This window comes from Cydia pomonella, chromosome 2 (genome assembly GCF_033807575.1).
Source record: "Cydia pomonella isolate Wapato2018A chromosome 2, ilCydPomo1, whole genome shotgun sequence".
NCBI lineage: Eukaryota > Metazoa > Arthropoda > Insecta > Lepidoptera > Tortricidae > Cydia > Cydia pomonella.
Genome location: NC_084704.1, coordinates 25,933,908 through 25,955,482, shown reverse-complemented (window position 1 = coordinate 25,955,482; position 21,575 = coordinate 25,933,908). Strand labels below are relative to the sequence as shown.

General features: G+C 36.8%; 2 protein-coding genes across 5 annotated transcripts in view; both read right to left on the bottom strand.

Annotated features, from left to right (window-relative positions):
- Positions 1–1,823: 1,823 nt before the first annotated feature.
- LOC133534742 (transmembrane protein 50A-like) lies at positions 1,824–5,632 on the bottom strand. 2 transcript variants are annotated; one of them, XM_061873998.1, is made up of 4 exons: positions 5,404–5,632; positions 4,452–4,583; positions 3,276–3,426; positions 1,824–2,134 (listed from the first exon to the last, which is right to left on the bottom strand). In XM_061873998.1, exons 1-4 carry the CDS (start codon positions 5,497–5,499, stop codon positions 2,025–2,027), a joined length of 489 nt encoding a protein of 162 aa, XP_061729982.1. In that variant the 5' UTR covers positions 5,500–5,632; the 3' UTR covers positions 1,824–2,024. The 2 variants fall into 2 exon arrangements, with proteins under 2 accessions (XP_061729982.1, XP_061729983.1); XM_061873999.1 differs by having other exon boundaries at positions 3,291–3,426.
- Positions 5,633–14,091: 8,459 nt separating this feature from the next.
- Positions 14,092–21,575, bottom strand: part of LOC133534750 (chitooligosaccharidolytic beta-N-acetylglucosaminidase) — a 52,000-nt gene continuing 44,516 nt past the window's right edge. For all 3 annotated transcript variants that reach the window (XM_061874013.1, XM_061874011.1, XM_061874012.1), the window contains exon 16: positions 14,092–15,631. In XM_061874013.1, the coding sequence (XP_061729997.1) occupies positions 15,547–15,631 (85 nt within the window). In that variant the 3' untranslated portion in view covers positions 14,092–15,546. The remainder of the gene's footprint in view (positions 15,632–21,575) is intronic.

Here is a 21,575-nt window from a genome sequence, read left to right as displayed (position 1 = left end):
TTTAAGTAGCGCATTTATTTAGTAATCCGTACATACTATTTTATACAATTAAATACAATCGTATTTAAAATAAAAGGGCGAATTGAAATGTTCGCCTTTTATATTACATGTCTCCTAAGACCTTTTGAACTTTTTGAGAGAATTTATGAGGTGTTTTCCATAAACATAATTTTTTTTTTAAGTTTGATAAGCTACTTAATACATTATTAAATTGTCTTATTTTCAATATTGCACTTCTTTGATTTGAATTCACTTTGAGGTAGTTACATGGAATTTCCATTTTTGTGTATTTGCGATTTTTACAGAAATTTGTCTCCCATAGAAAAACCTCTGTCAGAGGTTATATTGGAGAGACTTCCTGACTACCGAAGATGAACTCCAGTTTATTGGTATAATTTACTCGTAAGATGATATTCCTAAAAGCATACAGCTAGTTGTGAAAATTGAAATTCAACTGTGGCATTGTGGAAAACGGCAGGTGAAGATTGTCAAATTGTGTTGTACAAAAAGTTACGAAGTACATTGCAATAAAAATGAGAAAACTCGAATATTCTGATATTTCTCAATATGATTTTATTGTTATTATATAGTATGTTTTCTTCAGATTACTGAAAAAAAATATCTGCTTCATAATTAGTAAAGAATAAAAAAATATACTAGATAATTCACTGCCACTTTTTACCGAACCACTCCTTACAGTCGGAGAAACAACGAATTAACAAGCTTAACAAACATTTCGAATCCGCATTAGATCATATCATAACATAGACCTAATTACTTTAGACTCTCTAGGAGTTTATTTTAGAACAAAATAGGAAAGATCTTCGGTATTTGGATTTCAATTTTGCAAACTGAGAAAAGTAGGTACCTACTTATGTTTTTTAGATTATTAGTTATTAATCATGTTGACTGTTTCAAGAAAATATTTTTTCCTAATAAAGAGTTAAGAACATAAAATCATCGGTTCCACGGCTGAAGTCAATCCATAAATAACTCTTTGCTTCATACGTATACATTTCACTATAACTACCTTACGTACAGCCTTGGCTTGATAATGATAAACAAGATGTTTTTCCTATTTAAAACATAATAGTTTTAAGCAGAATGTGAAGAAATCTTGTAAGTACCTAATTATCATATCAGGTCAGGACTGATGGGCTTATTATATTACATTATTAACTAGTCACAAAAGTTATTTAAACATGTTAAAACCGAATAATTACAAATGTATCCACTATGAAAGTATCTTGAATCTTACTCACATGAGTTTGGTTCGACTAGAAACATGTTTGGCGATTTTAACATCCATTGGTAACCAATTAATACTTAAACACAACTATATCAGATTTTTAAAAGTAGTACAGTTTTTAATATTATTAACACGAATAATAATTTGATTGCTATATTTATATAGTTTGTAACCTTTTTTGTTTAGTTAGCAGTAAATGCAAGAGATTACTACAGGGTCTGTCAAATCAGACTGTATATAAAAACACAACATTTAATTATCTAATAATCAAGACTTGTAGATTTATGTGCCCTCAGGCAATTCGCTTTTAGTAAATGCCAATTAGAAGCCAACATGACCATAACTTTGAAGCATAGAATAGGGTGACTTGAGGAAAGATTATGACAGAGTTTTAACAAGTTTTAGATACATTTAGTCCCTTAGCTTGATCCTTTCATATTTTTTTAACGACAGTCGTAAAATGGATACCCGCCTGATGGAAAGGTCGCCATAGCAAAGGGAATGACACAATATGACACATGCCACTCCAGAGGTGACACGAGCGCATCGCCGGTAATTGCTAAAGTAACATAGATGATGTTGAGATGATTTATTTATAGAAATCGTTACAAATATTAATCTGGGCTACAAAAGAGTTGGTATTATAATAGTATTTTTACATATCTTTGGAAGCTGACACAAAGTCATTGCGGTCACCCCATTGTATGGTATTCGTTTTCTAAAGGCACACATACTTATTAGCGGACTTGATATATCAAGGGTTTACTTGCTAGGTTTAGCCCCACAGGTCCTCGGCGCGGCCGAACTTGAAGACCAGCGAACCAGCGAAAATGAATGCGTTCTGGAGGAACAGGCTCACCCCGGCCCAAGTGTTTTTGGTCGCATCTGCGTGGAACAAACAGGAAGATAAGGTAAATTATATGTTGAAGCCAACACACAATTCTAGTGTGACACAGCTAATATTTATTAAGCGAAAGAAAGGTATAAACATTTTTTCCAGTAGTTGTTCCATCATCACAGGAACAAGGTCATTACCTATATTGGATAGTAAATAACTATGTTTTGCATTAACACAATTTTATATAAGGATATTTTTTAATTACATTTAACACAGAACTCAACATGTACATAAAGCTCACTTAAATAACATAGACTGAATATGCATAAACAATTGAACCTGAAGTTATTAAAGGGAATTAGTGAAATAGGTCAATATAAAAACAATTAGATATTCGTGATCCCTGCCATTTCGAGGAAATCGCCGACATGATAAGCATGGACGCTGAGAGAAAGGTGCACATACATTATTAGAAATTTACATAGCTGGGCAGAAGTCCGTTAATTGTTAATTAACGAAGTTAAGTTTTCGAGTACCGGATTAACTTTTAAGTTAACTTTAAATACTTGTTAACTTCCGTTAACTTTCCTTAAGTCCGTTAATCGTTAATGCCTAAGTACCTACTCACATATAACACTAGTATACCTTCGAGTGCTGCTGTGGAACGCCTGTTTTCGGCGGGAAAAGATATTCTTTCTCCAAAACGGGCGTCGCTGTCAGGCGACAATTTTAATATCCTCATGTTCATAAAGGGCAACGTGCACCTTATGGCAGATGCTAGCAAATGATATTTTTATTGGCTATGCTATTATTAATTAGTAATGATTAGTAATCATTGATTACCATGTTAATTAGTAGATTAGTCTTTAATAAAAATCAAAATTTATGATTATTTCTACTAGTTTTATTTCATATTGCGTATATTTACGATTTCGAGTTGACGATTAACTTTAGCTTCCGTTTAAACCTTTCAAAAGTAACGTTTAACGAAGTTAACATTTTATTAAGCGGATTAACTATTATAACTTATTGATTAACGGTGTCCAGCTCTGGAAATTTATGTATACACATTAAATAATCAATTTAACTGTAAGAAGGTTCTGAATGCCCATGCCCATGATCGTGATTCGTGAGCATTATATGCATGCAGCCCATGCAGGTTATAAACAAACAGTGCAAAAGTAACACCTGAGCCTGGTTTACCAGTGTTAACATAATTGGCAAACAGTATCCAGCAGGCAGCAATCAGTGACGCGAAACCCACGACGAAGCCCATGAAGAGCCAGAGCCTCGCGCCACGCGGCCCCATACAGCCCCCGGTGTACGTCTCTCCCCGGACCTGCAATATTTGTGAATGATTTAAAATTTAGCACATCCAAGAATAGTATTGGATGAGCAGAAATATACTTAAGCAGCAACTACTAGCAACCACTAGCAACTACTACAACCCATGTTCTGGCATTAGGTCTCAATATGCCTAAAACTAGCATGTGTTTGGAAACAAATAAATAATAATAAAATACTCAAATCTTGCTTGTCAATGAGTACATTAATTTCATGTAACATACGCAAGTAAGTATAACGGGTCAGCACTGATTGACTAGCACGTTAGCTTTTCGCGGATTAGCAAAGTAATATTTTTTGTTTTAATTAGTATGGATTTCTGCAAAGTAATGCCTGACTCTATTCATTATTTGTAAATCAGTAGATTAAAATTTGAAAATTCTATTGTAATTGACATTAATTCAAGGCAAATATAATTGATTAATTTTAATTACAACCTTTAGATAGCTTCAAGTTACATATTTAAAAAAAAAATTAACACCTAAATAGACCTATTACTATAATCAAAATAACACATTTGCAAGCACCACATTCTCACACAAAAATACAAATAAGATAGAGAAATTCGGGATGGAGGATAGATCAATAATAATACTATAATATATGGCTTATGTTACCCCCAAGACTAAAATTTCTAATTAACTTTGTGCTCCTCCCACTGACAATGGCCATATGAACTGCCCCCTCTAGCCCATCAGCTGGCAGGCCGGTGGTTACCCCAACCTTTAAGTGAAGGGTTTAATTTATTTATTTTATAATTTCTGTACTTGACAAATATAATTTTTAAGTGCTGTGTAAACTAATGAAATATAGGTGACAGACCAGAAATAAAGCCTTTCAATTTCAATGGATGGGGTAATTTACAATGTTATTAAATGACATCTTAATAAAGCTTAAGCCATAGTCCCATTGTGTATCCACAGATTATTCACAACATTAGAATGGGATACTAATATACCTAATACTGCATGGATTACAGGTGAAAAGAACTACATGTTTTTTTTTTCATGTAATATTTACCTGAGCATTCGAAACAGAGTTAATCATAATCAAAGATATAGTAGCCATCACTCCGCAGACATGTGCTGCACTTGGTAGGTCACTGGGGTACTTAGACGCTGAGTCAATTATAAACCACCATCCTGTAAAGAACTAAAGAAAACAATATTAGACACTTATCTTTTTTGAAATCACAATTTAATTCAACTCAATTTATTAATTTAGTTTCTCGGTGAAGAAAATATCCTGAGGAAACCTGCATACATCTGCGAAGAAATTCAAAGGTGTATGTGAAGTCACCAATCTACATTGGGCTAGCGTGGGGACTATAGCCAAAGCTCTCTTGTGCATGAGAGGATGCCTGTGCCCAGCAGTGGGACGAATATAGGCTGAATTAATATTATATTAATTTATAAAATAATATTTTTTCACATCACATCGTTAATATTACAATTATAATTTGTATTACTAATGAAACATTTTTTTTTGTTTTTGAGTCCAAGTATGAATGTATTAACTGCATACTTTATTACTTACTTATGAAATCGTTCAATGAATAGTAGGCAGCAGAGACTAAGTACGATTTCAGTTTTGTTACAAAGAAGTTATTGTATCAGCCTTGATGTCATCGGGCACTTGGTTATAAATTTTAGACACAGTTGAGACACAGTTTACAGCCTTTGCCAATACAGTTTATTACACATAGTAAATTACACAATATACTTTAAAATGTATAGTTATTTATTATCAAATGGGAATAAATATCACCACAATACTATAAAGATGCATCAAGCAAAGTGACACAACAAAAGATCCTTATTAAATTCTTGTATTACAGTGATGACCTGCAGTTTCATATAGTTACGATGCCAGTTATTAAGTAAGTTGACCATATTATATCACAAACAGGCCTTAGTAGTCTAACTTATATAAGTGGAACAATGATTCATCGAGAAAATAGCAAAACAATTACCAGAAAACCTGCAGCCATCGACGCAAAAATATTGCGCCTTTCTCCTCCTTCAAACCACACGCAATTTGGTACAGTCACGTTCTCGAAGCAGTTCATGATTATTTCTTGATTTCGTCGTATTAATTTAGAAATGTAATATCAATACTTAAGTAGAAATAGTAAATAATTATGACAAATCTTAACTTCTTGCTGAACTTAATCTATTGGCAAATGGCAAGGCAAGTGACATTAGCATTGAAAAATTGCCAGATTGAAAAAACAAACTACTTTTTAGGGTTTCGTAGCCAAATGGCAAATAACGAAACCCTTATAGATTCGTCATGTCCGTCTGTCTGTCCGTTTATGTCACAGCCATTTTTTTCCGAAACTATAAGAAGTATAGCTCTTATAGTTTCGGAAAAAAATGGTAAGTACGGTATACGGTAAGTAGATGTATTTTATGAACCGCATTAAGATTTTTACACAAAAATATTAAAAAAAAAAACAATAAATTTTGGGGGTTCCTCATACTTAGAACTGAAACTCAAAAAATCTTTTTTCATCAAACCCATACGTGTGGGGTATGGATAGGTCTTCAAAAATGATATAGAGGTTTCTAATATAATTTTTTTCTAAACTGAATAGTTTGCGCTAGAGACACTTCCAAAGTGGTAAAATGTGTGTCCCCCCCCCCCCCCCCCCCCCCCCCCCCCCCTGTAACTTCTAAAATAAGAGAATGATAAACCTAAAAAGAATATATGATGTACATTACACCGAAAATTGGTTTGAACGAGATCTAGTAAGTAGTTTTTTTAATACGTCATAAAATAAGTAAGGTTGCCAGAGCTCAACGACGGGGGGGCGGGTTTAGGGTCGGCAACGCGCATGTAACTCCTCTGGAGTTGCAGGCGTACATAGGCTACGGAGACTGCTTACCATCAGGCGGGCCGTATGCTAGTTTGCCACCGACGTAGTATAAAAAAAAAATCATCAAACCCATACGTGTGGGGTATCTATGGATAGGTCTTCAAAAATGATATTTAGGTTTCTAATATCATTTTTTTCTAAACTGAATAGTTTGCGCGAGAGACACTTTCAAAGTGGTAAAATGGGGGCCCGTCCCCCCCCCCCTGTAACTTAAAAAATAATAGAATGAAAAATCTAAAAAAATATATGATAAACATTACCATGCAAACTTCCACAGAAAATTGGTTTGAACGAGACCAATATTTTTTTAAATACGTCATAAAATTAAAAAAAAAATCATCAAACCCATACGTGTGGGGTATCTATGGATAGGTCTTCAAAACTGATATTTAGGTTTCTAATATCATTTTTTTCTAAACTGAATAGTTTGCGCGAGAGACACTTCCAAAGTGGTAAAATGTTCCCCCCCCCCCCGTAACTTCTAAAATAAGAGAATGACAAACCTAAAAAGAATATATGATGTACATTACAATGCAAACTACCACCGAAAATTGCTTTGAACGAGATCTAGTAAGTAGTTTTTTTTTTATACGCCTTAAAATTAAAAAAAAAAATTTTTATTAAACCCATACGTGTGGGGTCTCTATGGATAGGTCTTCAAAAATTATATTTAGGTTTCTAATATCATTTTTTCCTACACTGAATAGTTTGCGCGAGAGACACTTTCAAAGTGTTAAAATGTGTGTCCCCCCCCACCCCCTGAACTTCTAAAATAACAGAATGAAAAATCTAAAAAAAATATATGATATACATTACCATGCAAACTTCCACTGAAAATTGGTTTGAACGAGATCTAGTAAGTAATTTTTTTTTAATACGTCATAAATGGTACGGAACCCTTCATGGCGAGTCCGACTCAAAATTGGCCGCTTTTTAAAAACCATATATGTAACATGCACATTTAACTCTTCACGCTTAAACCGCTGAACCGCTGAATACAGAGTCCCGGGACGGGTCGGGAAGGACTTCTTTTTTTTTTTTTTTTTTTTTTTTTTTTTTTTTTTTTTTTTTTTTTTTTTTTTTTTTTTTTTTTTTAATATTTATTACATACACACAACCATCGTTACAGGGTATCCTAATTCGACAGTATGGAATTTGACACACAAAATAAAATAATTACATAGGTATACAGTACATAGATTAAGTTTTACAAACTACAGTAACACAATACATACAGCGTGGCCCTTGTGAATTCGCTCAAAGAACAAAGAAACAAATCTAACTCGATCGCTACTCGATTAAGTGTCCGAATTGCGCGCGTAAAGGGGGCCTGGCGAAGGAGTTGCGTTCGAGCGCGCGGCTCGGCCAGCAGGCTCGGCCGCCGCCGTCGCCACACATACCGATCTGGTACGTTCAAACGCACCTCTGCCAGGACTCCAGGGTTGCACAACTTGCCTCGTAACAACTTAAATATATATGAAGCTAGCCCCAGTTCCCTTCTAACTTCTAGTTTATTGTATCCTACCATTCCTAACACTCCTAACATTCCTAACACTCCTAACACATAGGATACTTTTCCTCCCAGAACTCACCCCTTAAGGTTCTGAAAAGTGTGGGTGTGTGTGGGGGGGGGGGTATTTGTACAAGGAACCAACAACCGCTGAGTTAATATACAAGAGTTTTTATCCCCGAAATCATCCCTTAAGGGCTTAAAAATAGGGGGAGGGGTGGAAATTTCTAGATGGGATCAAAAATTTCATAAAAAACAACCGGCCAAGAGCCTGTCAGGCCATGCTCAGTGTAGGGTTCCGTAGTTACCTTTCCGCTGGGTAAAACTATACAGGGTGATTCATGAGACGTGAGCAGGACCAAGCCTACACAATCAGTAAATATTAATGAATCGTTCACCGTCATATTTAAGTAAAACAATCACGCTTTTTTATGTTATCTAAGTATTCCATGATTTCCATGCAGGAATAATCGTAGGCAAAATATTATATAGAGTAGCTATATATTGAGGATAGGGGTTGCATGTTAACCTATGTAACTAAAGAAAAAGTGACCAAGCCCTCCAGTGGCGGAGCTCGGATTCGAAGTATTCGAACCGGTGTCTTCAGCTTACGCGGCTAACGCCCAGCAGCTGTAGCACGGTCACATTTTTATCACTTGTCACTATTTTTGTCACGTTCTGACAAGTATGTAAGTGCGAAAGTGACAGGCATAGTCACAAGTGATAAAAATGCTACCGTACTACAGCCGATGGACCTCTATAGTCTGTATCTTTAGGTATCTAAAAGAATGTAAACAAACCGCGGTTAGGTACTTTATTGGTCAAGAAATTTATTTAAGTCAATTTAACTCGATGTGCCAAAACTTTACAACGAAGCTGCAATAATCGTGCTATTTTATATTACTTCGCCCTAGTAAAGAACCTAAAATGATATCTAATATTTAGCCATTTGAGGGTAGACGAAAACATTACACGATAAAATGAAATAGGTTAGAAGCCAGAACGATGAGAATCAGATCCAGGTAGTTTTCTATTTGGTTGGCCAACTGATAAATGTTTAAATTACCCGAAAATGTAAAAACACATTGTTTACATTTATTTAACAACCTAAAGATAGGCTACCCCGTCATGACGGTACCTGCCACCTTCAATCGCCTTTTTTACTACCTTCTTGTAATTCTACTTTTAAAAAAAATTAGGTACTTACTCATATCAGAAACAGGGCTCTATATAACAACTTAACTCTACTGAATAAAAATACATACACACATCCGAGCATATTCATTTCAGATTAATTTCCATTTTGAACTCGGTTAAAAATACACAAATATAGCCAATTTTGAATTATTTTATTATAAATTTAACAATTAGTAGAAAACAAAAACACGTAGTGTAGCTCGGTAATTAATACAAAACGCCATTTTCGTAATTTATTTTTTAGCCGCCTAGGCGGGCAGGAAGCTTCTGGATGGGAGCTGTGACGGGAGTCTTCAGGGTCAGCTTGTCAGAGCTGACGGAGATGCCGCTCGGCGTGATGTCGGTTAAACTGTTGACCACGAACGAGCTGCAGCCCTGGCTGAGTGACTGCAGCGTCAGGGGTTGCTTGGCTTGGGAGAATACTTGCTGCAACAAAGTACATTTGTGTACGGAGGGACAACCTTCATAATTTAACTAACTCCCTCAGAGTTGGTTCAATTGTAAAGGTTTTTTTAACACAAAATACGCTAGGTACCACTCATAACTCGAAATATTCAACCCCATTAAGACGTAACCAACGATTCCCTTCACGGCTATTCAGTACAAATTAAACCTCTATAACTCGAAAACTGATATTTGACCTCTATATCTCGAAGTTATTTATCAACAGACCTCTGTAACTCGAAGAAAATAATAAGACCGTACTCTATGCGTATGTATAATTACCACTTTAATACGAATTTACATTCATTTTACCTCTGTAACTCGAAACCTGTTTAAGACGAATAAGAACCTCTGTAAGTAGTCTTAAGTTCATACCCTCTATAAGACGAAAGCTCGTTAACATGAAAATTTTAACGTTTCCCTTCAGATTCGTGATATCGAGGTTCCACTGTATTAGGTATCGCACGACAGGAGTCGCGACGGGAGGAGGAGGGTAGGCGGATCTAGAGCGCCTGATGAGTGATGACGATAGTTGTGCGTTCTCGAGAATGTTCTTCGTTTTGTATAGGGAATTGCCTTAGGGCCTGTTTACATATTGATTAGTGTTTAGTACGAGTTCATACATTTGCAACTAAACGTAAGTACTATCTCGGACGATCGATGTTCGAAATTACATTGATATGTCACAGTTTTCAATTGTTTGGTTGAGTTAAATGTAATGCCCGTGTTACGAGAACGCTATATTTATGCAACAGTTAATTACTTTTTATAAAAATAAATCAAATTAAAAAACAGGACATGTGCGAGTCGGACTCGCCCACCGAGGGTTCCGTACTTTTTAGTATTTGTAAAGAAGTACATCATCTGTAATCTATCACAGTTCATGAGATACAGCCTGGTGACATACAGACGGACGGACGGACAGACGGACGGACAGCGGAGTCTTAGTAATAGGGTCCCGTTTTACCCTTCGGGTACGGAACCCTAAAAAGTATAATAAAATCTTTTTATTTATTTATTGACTATGCCTTTTAGTTTCCTTAAACGTACTTACTTACCGATATCCCGAAGTTAACGGAATTCATTAAAAACACGGTGTATATGAATAATAAGATTAATAAGGGATCTGTACCTATAGCTTTTTTATCAGTCCAAACCTTTGTGACAGAACAACAACCGTAAATGACGTTCTAAATCTTTTTAAACTTAGAATTTATTACGCGAATGTTATACGGTAAACAATGAATATATTTTAGAATTCTTATTCTACTAGCGGTTACTAAGATTTTCTCGTGCATATTTATACCTATTGTATTGTACTTATTTAGTATTTAGTCATTAGTAATTATTTACTACTTAACAGAATTATGATTCACCGAAATGCACGTTACTTATCAAATTTCAACATTAATGCATTTCAAATATTACTTACCTGCACTAAAAGCAAATGCGCACAAAGCAGAATAAATCCCTTAGCGTGCATTATGGCTCGATGCACACGAAAAGAAAAAATCTTAAAAGTTGCGTAGAACTAACACGTTCAAAATATTATAGGTCCTTTTATTATAAATTATTGCTCAACATTGCCTTGCGTTGATATTGACGCATGTTATGTGAAGATACGTAATCGTACTTGGAAGCGTTTCATGACAGGGTCAGGTGCAATAACAAAGTTGGACGTGACATATTGGAACTCGATAAGACACACAATACATAAGGCTTATTTGTATTCCAAATGCAAAGATGTGCGAGTACAGGCTTAATACATCCAAATAAATAAAGTGAAATAGATGTTAAATAAGTATCTACTTGAGATTTTTTACGGGTGCCGCGGGGTTATGTCATCAGCCGCAAAAGCTGAAAATGCCGATTCGACCAGCCCGAGCACTAGAGGCCTTGGTCAGTGGCCACGTTTTCTAACATGTATGTTAGAAAACCCCGCGGCACCCGTAAAAAATCTCAAGTAGATACTTATTTAATTTGCAACCTTGTAAAAGGCTGGGCGCTTAGGCCAACTCTATATGGGCACAGATGGGCCTCCTATCCGAATCAACTTAGGTGCACTGATCTATTACGCATTATTGCCTTATAAATCTTTGCTTAGGTGACCCGAAAAATCCTGTTTATGGGTCTATCTGGACGATCCACAGTACGCAGCTGAGCTATATGTGGTAGAACGAAGAAGAATGCCCTCTAACGCATTATCGTGTGTTTGGACTTTCCGAGGTGGGTCCAAAATGGGTTGGAGTTCAGAATTCGAATGAACTTGTGTAACGTGACTTAGTGAACAAATATGACTAATTTGGAGAGGGCACTTTCAAGTGTTTGCCTTTAATTGGTAAGCAATTGGAATTGCTTGTACCTAGCCTAACCTTACTGCTTAGGTCAACTATCTAATACACATAACTGACATAACATACTAATAACTTACTAAAGAGAACATTGAGTTCCGATGAAATTATTTATACTTTGTAAAAGGCACGATCAAATCCAAACGACCCACATGCACAGGCACATGTCATGCGCTAGTGATGTAGGCATGTTTCAACAATAGTGTTGTGCCGTGAATCGTTATGTCTGTCGTTAACAATACCTATAGTTTAGACGGAACGTTTTTTGTCTCTAAAACAGCTTGATTTTCTGATTCGGCATTCGTACTATAAAATTCTTCTTCTTCTCGTGTCGACGGTTTCGGACTTTCAAACTGTGCAGGACCAAAAGATAGCGACATTTATCACCCTGTCAGTCGCATCACAGAGGTCCGGCTCAGAGCAGGCATGCGGGCACGCTGGACAGGACAGCATGTGTTCCATTGTTTGGGGAGTCGTCCCACATGGGCATTCGGTGTTTGAGCCGCCTAGGGCGTCCCACTTCAGCATGTTCTCCTTGCTGCGGCCGACCTGGGAACGCAATCTGTTTAAGACTTTCCAGGTCGGCCACGGCTGCTTATGCCCAGCTACTACTACTTTACTTTTACAGCCACTATAAAATTGCAGCGCTAGTTAATATGTACTTATACTTATCTTTCCAAAGCCTAATATTCTGAGTTGAGATAACTAGCACATACATCATAAGTATCATAACATAAAAGATTGGCAACTGTGGGATCATTGTGAGCATTGCTGATTTACATCATATATAGGGGCCACGGAATTGGGACTCGAAATAGGAACAGATCATTCTTACACGCTAACCGGCGGGATAGACCAATGTCGAGCACTAAGCGCCTACCGCGAACCCTGAAGTTGGCAAATTGCGAGCATCTGTCTCTTTTACTCAAATTAAGGCGTATTAGAGTGACGGAGAAAGATGCCCGCGATTTGTGAAATTCGGTGTTCGCGGTAGGCCCTCTGTTCTCAAGTGGAAGTCGCTGGTTGCTATTGATTATTATGCTCATTGTATTTTCCTCATTGGTAAGCGTAATAAAAGTGCCAGCAGTCGAAATGGCAAAAATGAAAAGTTTTCCAAATGGCTCCAAATGTTCACATGCACACAGCGGCGGTATTTGGTCAGAGAACTGAAAAAGTCCTGAGTTGGAGTCAAATTAAAAACACGATTCGATGAGGCAATCGCCCTCGGTGCCGGATATTGAGTCACCATACCATAAGACCATACAATAATAAAACGGATACAAATGAAACCATTAAATCGATCTGCGCAATACGAGGCATGTTGCAATGGCAATTACAAGCCTATTTACTTTAATAACGTAACGATGGTGATAACAAATTAGTTAAGACTCGTATCGAAACAAATTATATAGGTTGGGTTTAGGTATTTAAATACTTAATTATGATAGGTACCAGCATATTCACTTTTGTTTAAGACCTGCTAATGTTACTTATATAAACATTTCATAATTTAATCTTTATCTGGGCTATGCCAAAATATTAGTAAAACTAAAACTAGGGTAAAACTGTGTCGTATGCATTATTATTAGACCGCAGTTTGATTTCTGATCGTTGTACTAGGGCTCCCAGCCAGGCTGAAAAGTAGTGCCGTTCCTCCCACCAGCTCCTTGAAAGTGTAACATATATATATCACCCTCACAATTCCCTTGCATTCGCCGTCATAAATCGCACTTTTTACAAAACGGACTATTAGGGTTCCGTAGCCAAATGGCAAAAAACGGAACCCTTATAGATTCGTCATGTCCGTCTGTCTGTCCGATTATGTCACAGCCACTTTTTCTATAGTCGACAGGTCCGTCCACTGAAACCCCGCCTAAAGATCGACGAAAAATCTTGTGACCAATTGAGAGGCACGAATGCCTCGGCCATGTTTGAAATGCTGAAGTCCCATTAAGTACGTCGTTCAATTTTATCACATATTTTTTGTTGTTGTTTTTTTTTAACTTTAAATTAGAGATAATCTAATTAAACTATATAGATATTTATTGACAATAACAATATACATAATGGATATATACAGATGATTACTATAACTAGCTTATATCTAAAATAGGCCCTTGAGGCATTGTACCAAGGATGCTGGCGGCATTTCCTCGTTGTATCGCAATACTGATACGTTGTGCGAGGAAGCCGAGGAATTAAACTTAGGTAAAGTAAAACAAACTTTATATATATTATATAATAAATATATTGAAATAAGTTCAATAATTACAAAAACCATACGTGCAATAATATTATAATAAGTATTAGATTTGTTCTATTGTATTACATATATTCCAGTAAACGTGTTAACAGAAACCACGCCACTGTACGCGCCAAAAAATAGTTAAATATACGAAGTTTCTTGCACCTACTCTTATTACCTACTTATTTATGCCAAGGCAGTAGAATCACTAACAGTTAGCACTGCGTGCATTTGTATTCTAACCCCCACAGTATCTGTGAATAAGTCCAGTATAGCACGGTATCGTCCAAACAAGAAGAGAAAACGTTTTTCCACTTCTAAATATTCGCCATTCTCCGTAATTTTTTAGTATGTTATTGACACATTGAAAAACTAGGTTTTTGAGCTTTTTTCAAATTTTGCAATACAAAAATTAAAGTGATTTGTGAAGATTTAGTTAGTGGAAAACGTTTTCTCCCGCAATGCAATTTCGTAGAAAAAGTACCGTTATTTCGCTAGGATCGCAAAGCTATTCTTCCTTGTAACTCTTAATTCCTTCTCATTTCTCAATAAGGTTTACGATCTAACACGCCCCCACCACCTTAGTGCAGTTTCTTAAAGCAAGTAAGTGGATAGACCTGGACAGAGAGTTATAGCATGAATACTATGAAATGTTTTTTTCAGTCTTGAACCCTAATCTATTAAACAAAAGGTATTGTTTCTTTTATATAGTAAGTACGTTTGCTACTGCTAAAACGCTGCCATAAGAACAAGCTGTTTAAAAACCAATTTTACCATCCTAATTACATGGTACAAATTCATGAAACAGCCCATTCGCAGATAACAAGTTTTGTTATCGTGGCTGATTGGGTTTCGACAAAACTGTTGCTTAAATTTTGGAACCTTAATATCACGATAGATGCTTTTAACACTTGCTATTTAGACGGGAGCTGACCGCTTTGTATATAAGAAACAAAGGCTTTTGTTTAACAGATTAAGATTATTTCAAATCACTATATCTCTATCCAGTCTATCCACTTACCGGGTTTTAAACAAACTCTTAGATATATGGAATGTCGAAAATTATTGTTATGAAACAATATCATGACTGAAATTAGATCTATGAGAATAATATTACTTATAGAAATACAGGTAGGAAAAACGAGCTCTCTTTTGTTAACAAATGCAGAATAGCAAAAACTCATAAAGGAGGTGGATTAATGTTTGCGCATTTCTTACAGAATTTTATATACAATTGGATTTTTCAAGGGCCACCAACCTTATAAGAGTTATAAGTTAGATATAAGTTAGATTAGACGTTTGCATGCCTCCATCAAATTCACAGAATGTCTGGGATCTTGTACAATTAGGTACAGAATTCTTTAAGAATTGTAATATATGTAATTGAATTATTTAATCTCGACTCATGAGATAGTAAATTATACAATAATCAGCATGGAATATTTCGCTAAGTTAGAAATACCGCTGTAAAGTATTGTTTGGACGGTTGCTTATCTGTAGCAATATCCTTCATTCTGGTAGCACCATTCTGGCTGGATGGACTCTGCTTGGATTCCCATCCGGACGAGACGTTCTCTGTTGAAAAAAAGTAGTTGGTTACACTTCCTGATAAAAGAATATTTGTAGTTTACTAGCGACCCGCACGGCTTCGTACGGACTTACACAAAATTTTAACTTATTATGCACCTTCCTCAAGAATCACTCCACTGACAGTATGACAGTATTCAGTAGTTTTTGAGTTTGTCGGGAACATAGAGACATACAGACAGATAGACGCGGCGGTGGACGTTGTTTTATAAGGGGTATCACTACACCTCTCTACACTAGAGCTCTCTACGAGACGTAGGTACTTTTTATGGTTATGGTGGTTAGCTATAATATACAACCATGTGGACCGCGTAACACCAGAATAGTACATTATGATACAAGTGTGCTAAGTTGGTAATTACACGAGGCGATATTGTGCGCGCGAGCTGATGTGGGTAATGACCAATGCACACGACGACGAATCATACGACGTTTTTCAACACACTTGCGAGGAAAAAACGTATAAATTAGTTTTTTTTTTGTCAAAACAGTAAAAGTACAATTTTCAAAATGGTGGCTTACAGTTTTAACATTGAATAATTGCACCAAAGCGTGCTGGACTTGTAGGCACTTATTCGCCAGTTCATTGAAGTAAGCTACCAAAACGTTTTCCAAGAAAGACTGAACGTTTCTGCTGATTTTCCATTGAACAGTCGCCATCAGATATATGGTAGCGGCCAAGGTACTCAAATATTTCGGAGCAGCATTAAATTTCAATATATTAGTTACGATAGATAAGGTCTATAATATCGGACCATATAATTCGCCATAAATTTGGGAGCAGCGACTTTTCAATTAATTCGTGACATACAATAAGATAAAGATATCGTAACAAACAGATCGTCAATGGTATCTAAGCAGTCAAGGTGATCATAAAGATCGGAACATTTATAGAAAATGTACCTTAAGTTTGTGTAATACAACTTAAAGTAGTTAAGATTGGACCCATGAAAATAAGGTTTCAGACAGGCATTAATACTATGTTATCAATACTTTAAATTTAGAACGAAATTGTTTGTTGTGACATTCACCGAAAAGAGTGTGGACTTGTCATCGTGACAAAATACCTATGTTTCCGTCTTTTTCGAATTAGACAATTTTTTTTACAAAACTAAATGCCTACAAAATCGTTGTTTCGACGCAATGTCAAAATTGGCGGGCGTAGAATGAGTAGCTTAATTTCGTCAAATTATGTCAGATGTCAGATGCTTAATGACGTAATTGATAGTCCCTTGACTATTAACCTTTTCCACGCCAAAGACGTATATATCGGCACCACAGGTCCAACGCCAAAGACCGATATATCGGTCACCCACCACAGAGCAAAATAGTCCTACATGCACACGCATAAAGTTTAACTTCATTTTTGACATTTAGATGTCGTGGCATCTGAGTGGTAGGTTTTGCGTTTGACATGGCGTCGAAAAAGTTAAAGCACAAAGTCATGGGTTCAGATCTGATGTAAGTAATGGTCTAAGAGCTGGCCACGTCAGATGTGACACAATAATGAGAGGTTTGTAATCAGTCCAGTTAGATTGCATAACCATCCTTATTGCTAGATCCGGGCATCTGGCAGCTTTTAATGGGTGGAGATCAGAGTGACAGACCAACAAAGTTTTTAAGTTGAAAAAAAGTAATGACGCAATAGGTAAAAACTGCTAAAGTTGTGTCATTTATAGAGAACAGGGCCTATATTTTAACATTAGAACAAAAAACATTGTGTATTATTGCGCAAACAAGAACAGTAGGCGAGTAACCAAAAATTACATTATACATCATTTGGCACTACTTCCGCCAATCGAAACCTTTAGATATTATATGTATAATCTAATTAATTACATAATTTTTCATAATATTGGATCAAAACCAGAACTCTAGAATTTATTTTCTTCAAGTTATTTGCTTTCTTTTACCTCCACCACTTTACAGCTGCCAGATGTCCGGATCTAGAAATAAGCATAGTATTGCAAACTAACTAGAGGGGTTTCGTTGCTCTCATTATTGTGTCATATCTGACGTGGCCAGCTCCCCGTCTAAGTTAAAATCCATAATTCCACGGACTGATTTGACAGCTCCTGGCATACAAAGCGATTGTCAAATGTATGAAAAGAGCTGTCAAATCAGTCCGCGGATTTATGAATTCTACCTTATAAGTAGTTTTGCTTTTTTTTGGATAAAAATAACATTATTATTTCCTTTATTCATTTTCGTTCTTAGGCTACGTTTTACATTATTATTATCGTGTATGTCTTTCCCGACCACGGAACAATGGTGTTCCGGACCTTTGGGAGGCGTATGCGGAGCCGAAGCCAACGCGCAGAGGCCCTTTTGACAATTTAATGAAAAGAGAGGGGTACACTAAGCGACAGCACCCGCCATGGTGTAAGGACTATTGAGAGTTAATGGAGTCTAAAATGTACTAGGCTATTGGGTGAATAGTATGGACTGATTACTGGGCTATTGGATGAAGAACCGGACGCCTGCCTAATAAAACGGTATCCAATTTTATTTCCGGCAGACGGTGACTCGCCCTCCGCAAGATGGGCCCCCATAAAAAGCGACATCAAAGATGGCTCAAGGGCAACACCGGTGCGGGAGCTGGGGGTAGAGAGGTGTCACTGGACTTTAAACATATAGCCAACTCGCCACGTAGGTTTCCACATCTACCCTCGAGAACAAAGCTCTAACGACCCCACTCTGGACAGCCGGCTAAGGCAAGCCAGAGGCAGGGGACCTGTCCCACCATCCGACAGGGCACCCCAGGGGCACTCAGGTACGTGGAGTCGCTACTCTCCAACAGCTCGCCACAAGCTGCCCTGCGTTGACTGATTGCGCTGGTGAAAACCAGTGGGCGATGGGGTCGTCACATCCCTACGCCTCTATTGTCAAGGCGATAAAGTGCTTGTTCGCATATTTTTGAGTACCCTGGCCGCTCCGATGTATCTGATGGCGACTGTACAGTCGCCATCAAATATATCGGAGCGGCGAAGGCACTCAAAATATCTGAACATGCACTTTATCGCCTTGAGAATAGCGTTGTTCAGATATTTGTGACCACCTTGGCCGCTCCGATATATCTGATGGCGACTGCACTTAAAATGATTAGTATAGGTATCTAATATCTATCACGTTTGAATGGTTGATCAAGTACTAGAACCTACTTGGTAATTATCTTTCACGTGCGAACTCTTTTAACTCGCGTAGTCCTACTTCAAACTGCGTTCGATATTTGATTTCTTCATGTTTTCTTGGTTTTCTATATTCTTGACGTTGACAACTTCCTGTAATTGTTATCCTCGTAATATTTTATCGAAAGTAGACTGCGAAAATTGTTATTTTAATCTTTAACAATTTTGCCCACGACCATGATACCCTATCGCGTAGATATTGAAATAAAAAAGAAAATTATACAATTGCGGAATGATGGTCTGCCTATAACAGACGTAGCTAATGAAGTTGGAGTTGCAGTAAGTATTGTTTACTATACATACTTACAGAATTTAAATGCAAAGGTTATTACGATAATGATTTAATAAATTAAAATTTTATTTCAGAGAAACACCGTGTATCGATGGCTGGAGAGATGGCAGCAAGAAGGAGCTTTGTCGAATCATGTATCTTTTGGACGTCCACGTTCTACGACACGGCGTCTAGACATGGATATTATAAATCAAGCTCGTGAAGAAAGATTCATAAATACCACCCAGTTTGCAAACCAATACCAAGTATCGAGCAGTACCATACGACGGCGTCTAAAAGAGGGTGGTTTACAAAATAGAGTGCCAGCAAGGAAACCGGCACTAACTGATAGACACAAAGAGGACAGGTTGCAATTTGCAGCTAGGTATTTGAATCATAATTTTAATAAAGTCATTTTTATGGACGAAAAGGTGTTCTGTTCAGCAGATAATGGCAGAATGAGTTTATGGAGACCAGACAATACGCGTTATCTGGAGCAAAATGTAGTGCCTAACCGCCAGAGTGGGCGTATTACAATTGGATTTTGGGGCTGGATGTGTAAAGATGGCCCAGGGGAGCTGGTAGAAATTACAGGTCGTATGAATGCGGTGGATTATAAAGAAATACTTGAGGAGTCGTTTTTGCCTACTGCCCAAATATTTTACCCCAATGAGCATATAACATTCATGCAAGACAACAGCTCGGTGCATAATGCTCGCTTGGTTCAGGGATGGATTCATGACCACAGAGATGTGCTGACTCGCATAAAAATGCCTGCAAAGAGCCCCGATCTCAACCCCATAGAAAATCTATGGGGTAAAATGGTGCAAGAGTGGGACGGAAACCAGTGTCGCACCAAAGATGCTTTAAGACGCCACGCTCTTAACGTTTGGGAGTCTTTTAGAGGGCGAAACGTGTGTGAAAATCTGGTCGGCTCAATGCGAAAACGATTGCAAGCTGTGTTAAACGCCGAGCCACCGGGAAGTTACACGAAGTACTAACGTTTTCACAGGCTGAAGAAAAGCAGAGTTTTATTTTGTTTACGGCTAGCGAAGCACGTATTAAAAGGTTATTTTAATGGTATAAGTAAATATTGTTCGTGTTTGATTCTTAAAATAAAAATATTTTCTACTAAATCAGTTTTTTTATTTATATTAAGTTTTTATATTCATATGAATAAGGTAGTGATACCAATGATCGACAACTTAATACCCAATAAACGACACCAGTAGTTCACGTCTATTACTTATGAAATAAGGTTGAAAGTGTCGATCATTGCGTGAATATCGAGCACTGGTGTCGTTAGCTTACCTATCAATATACAGTTTTCGAGAATGCTGCTTGAAATTATCTCATGTGTCTAAGAAACTTACTTGCTCATCCATAATAGTCGTCAAAATCATCCTTGACATTGACAACTTAGTCAATATAGGTAGTAACGAATTCAAATGTGTAGGTACATAGTCGCCATCAAATATATCGGAGCGGACAAATATCTGAACATGTACTTTATCGCCTTGACAATAGAGGTTTTGTTCAGATATTTGTGACCACCTTGGCCGCTCCGATATATCTGATGGCGACTGTACTATGTCATACGGATTTACAGTATATTTTTTCATAAATGTTCCGATATTTATGATCACCTTGACTGCTTAGATACCATTGACGATCTGTTTGTTACGATATCTTTGTCTCATTGTATGTCACGAATTAATTGAAAAGTCGCTGCTCCCAAATTTACGGCGAATTATATGGTCCGATATTATAGACCTTATCTATCGTAACTAATATATTGAAATTTAATGCTGCTCCGAAATATTTGAGTACCTTGGCCGCTACCATATATCTGATGGCGACTGAACAAAAGTTTCATATGCCGCCAATTATTTTTCACCCGATTTTGATGATATAAGCTAGGCTATCGTTCTCGGCTCTTGCCTCTATTAGTATTACTGGCAGTGTCAATTTTATGTGTTCTTTATTTCCAATGCTTGAAAATGACATTTTCGTCAATATATAAACAATTTAAACTAAAATCATGCAAAACTATTCCAATTTTATGAGAAATACGCATTACGGAAAATGGCTGGAGCGATATTTTTTTTACACACGATTTCAATGCGCGCGCAAGGCAAAGGCGCGAATGAAATCAACAAACAGCCAATTATTTTTTATTATATTTATTATGAATAGGGTTGTTTCCAATTTTTTGAAACGTTTGTATTACGTCGTATTAACTAAAAGTTGCCCTAAAATTCAACTTTTATATTAAAAACGGCTTTAAATATGTTAAATTAACAAAATATATTTTGACAGATGCTTTCGCGCCCAAAACGCTCTTTGAAAATTGTGTGACGTCACAGTTTACGGTTTGACACATAACTACATACACACGTAGAAGATACGAACTGTCAACTGACATTTGTCATTTGTTGTTTATCGCCTAACTGTCAACAGTGTCAATCCGAGA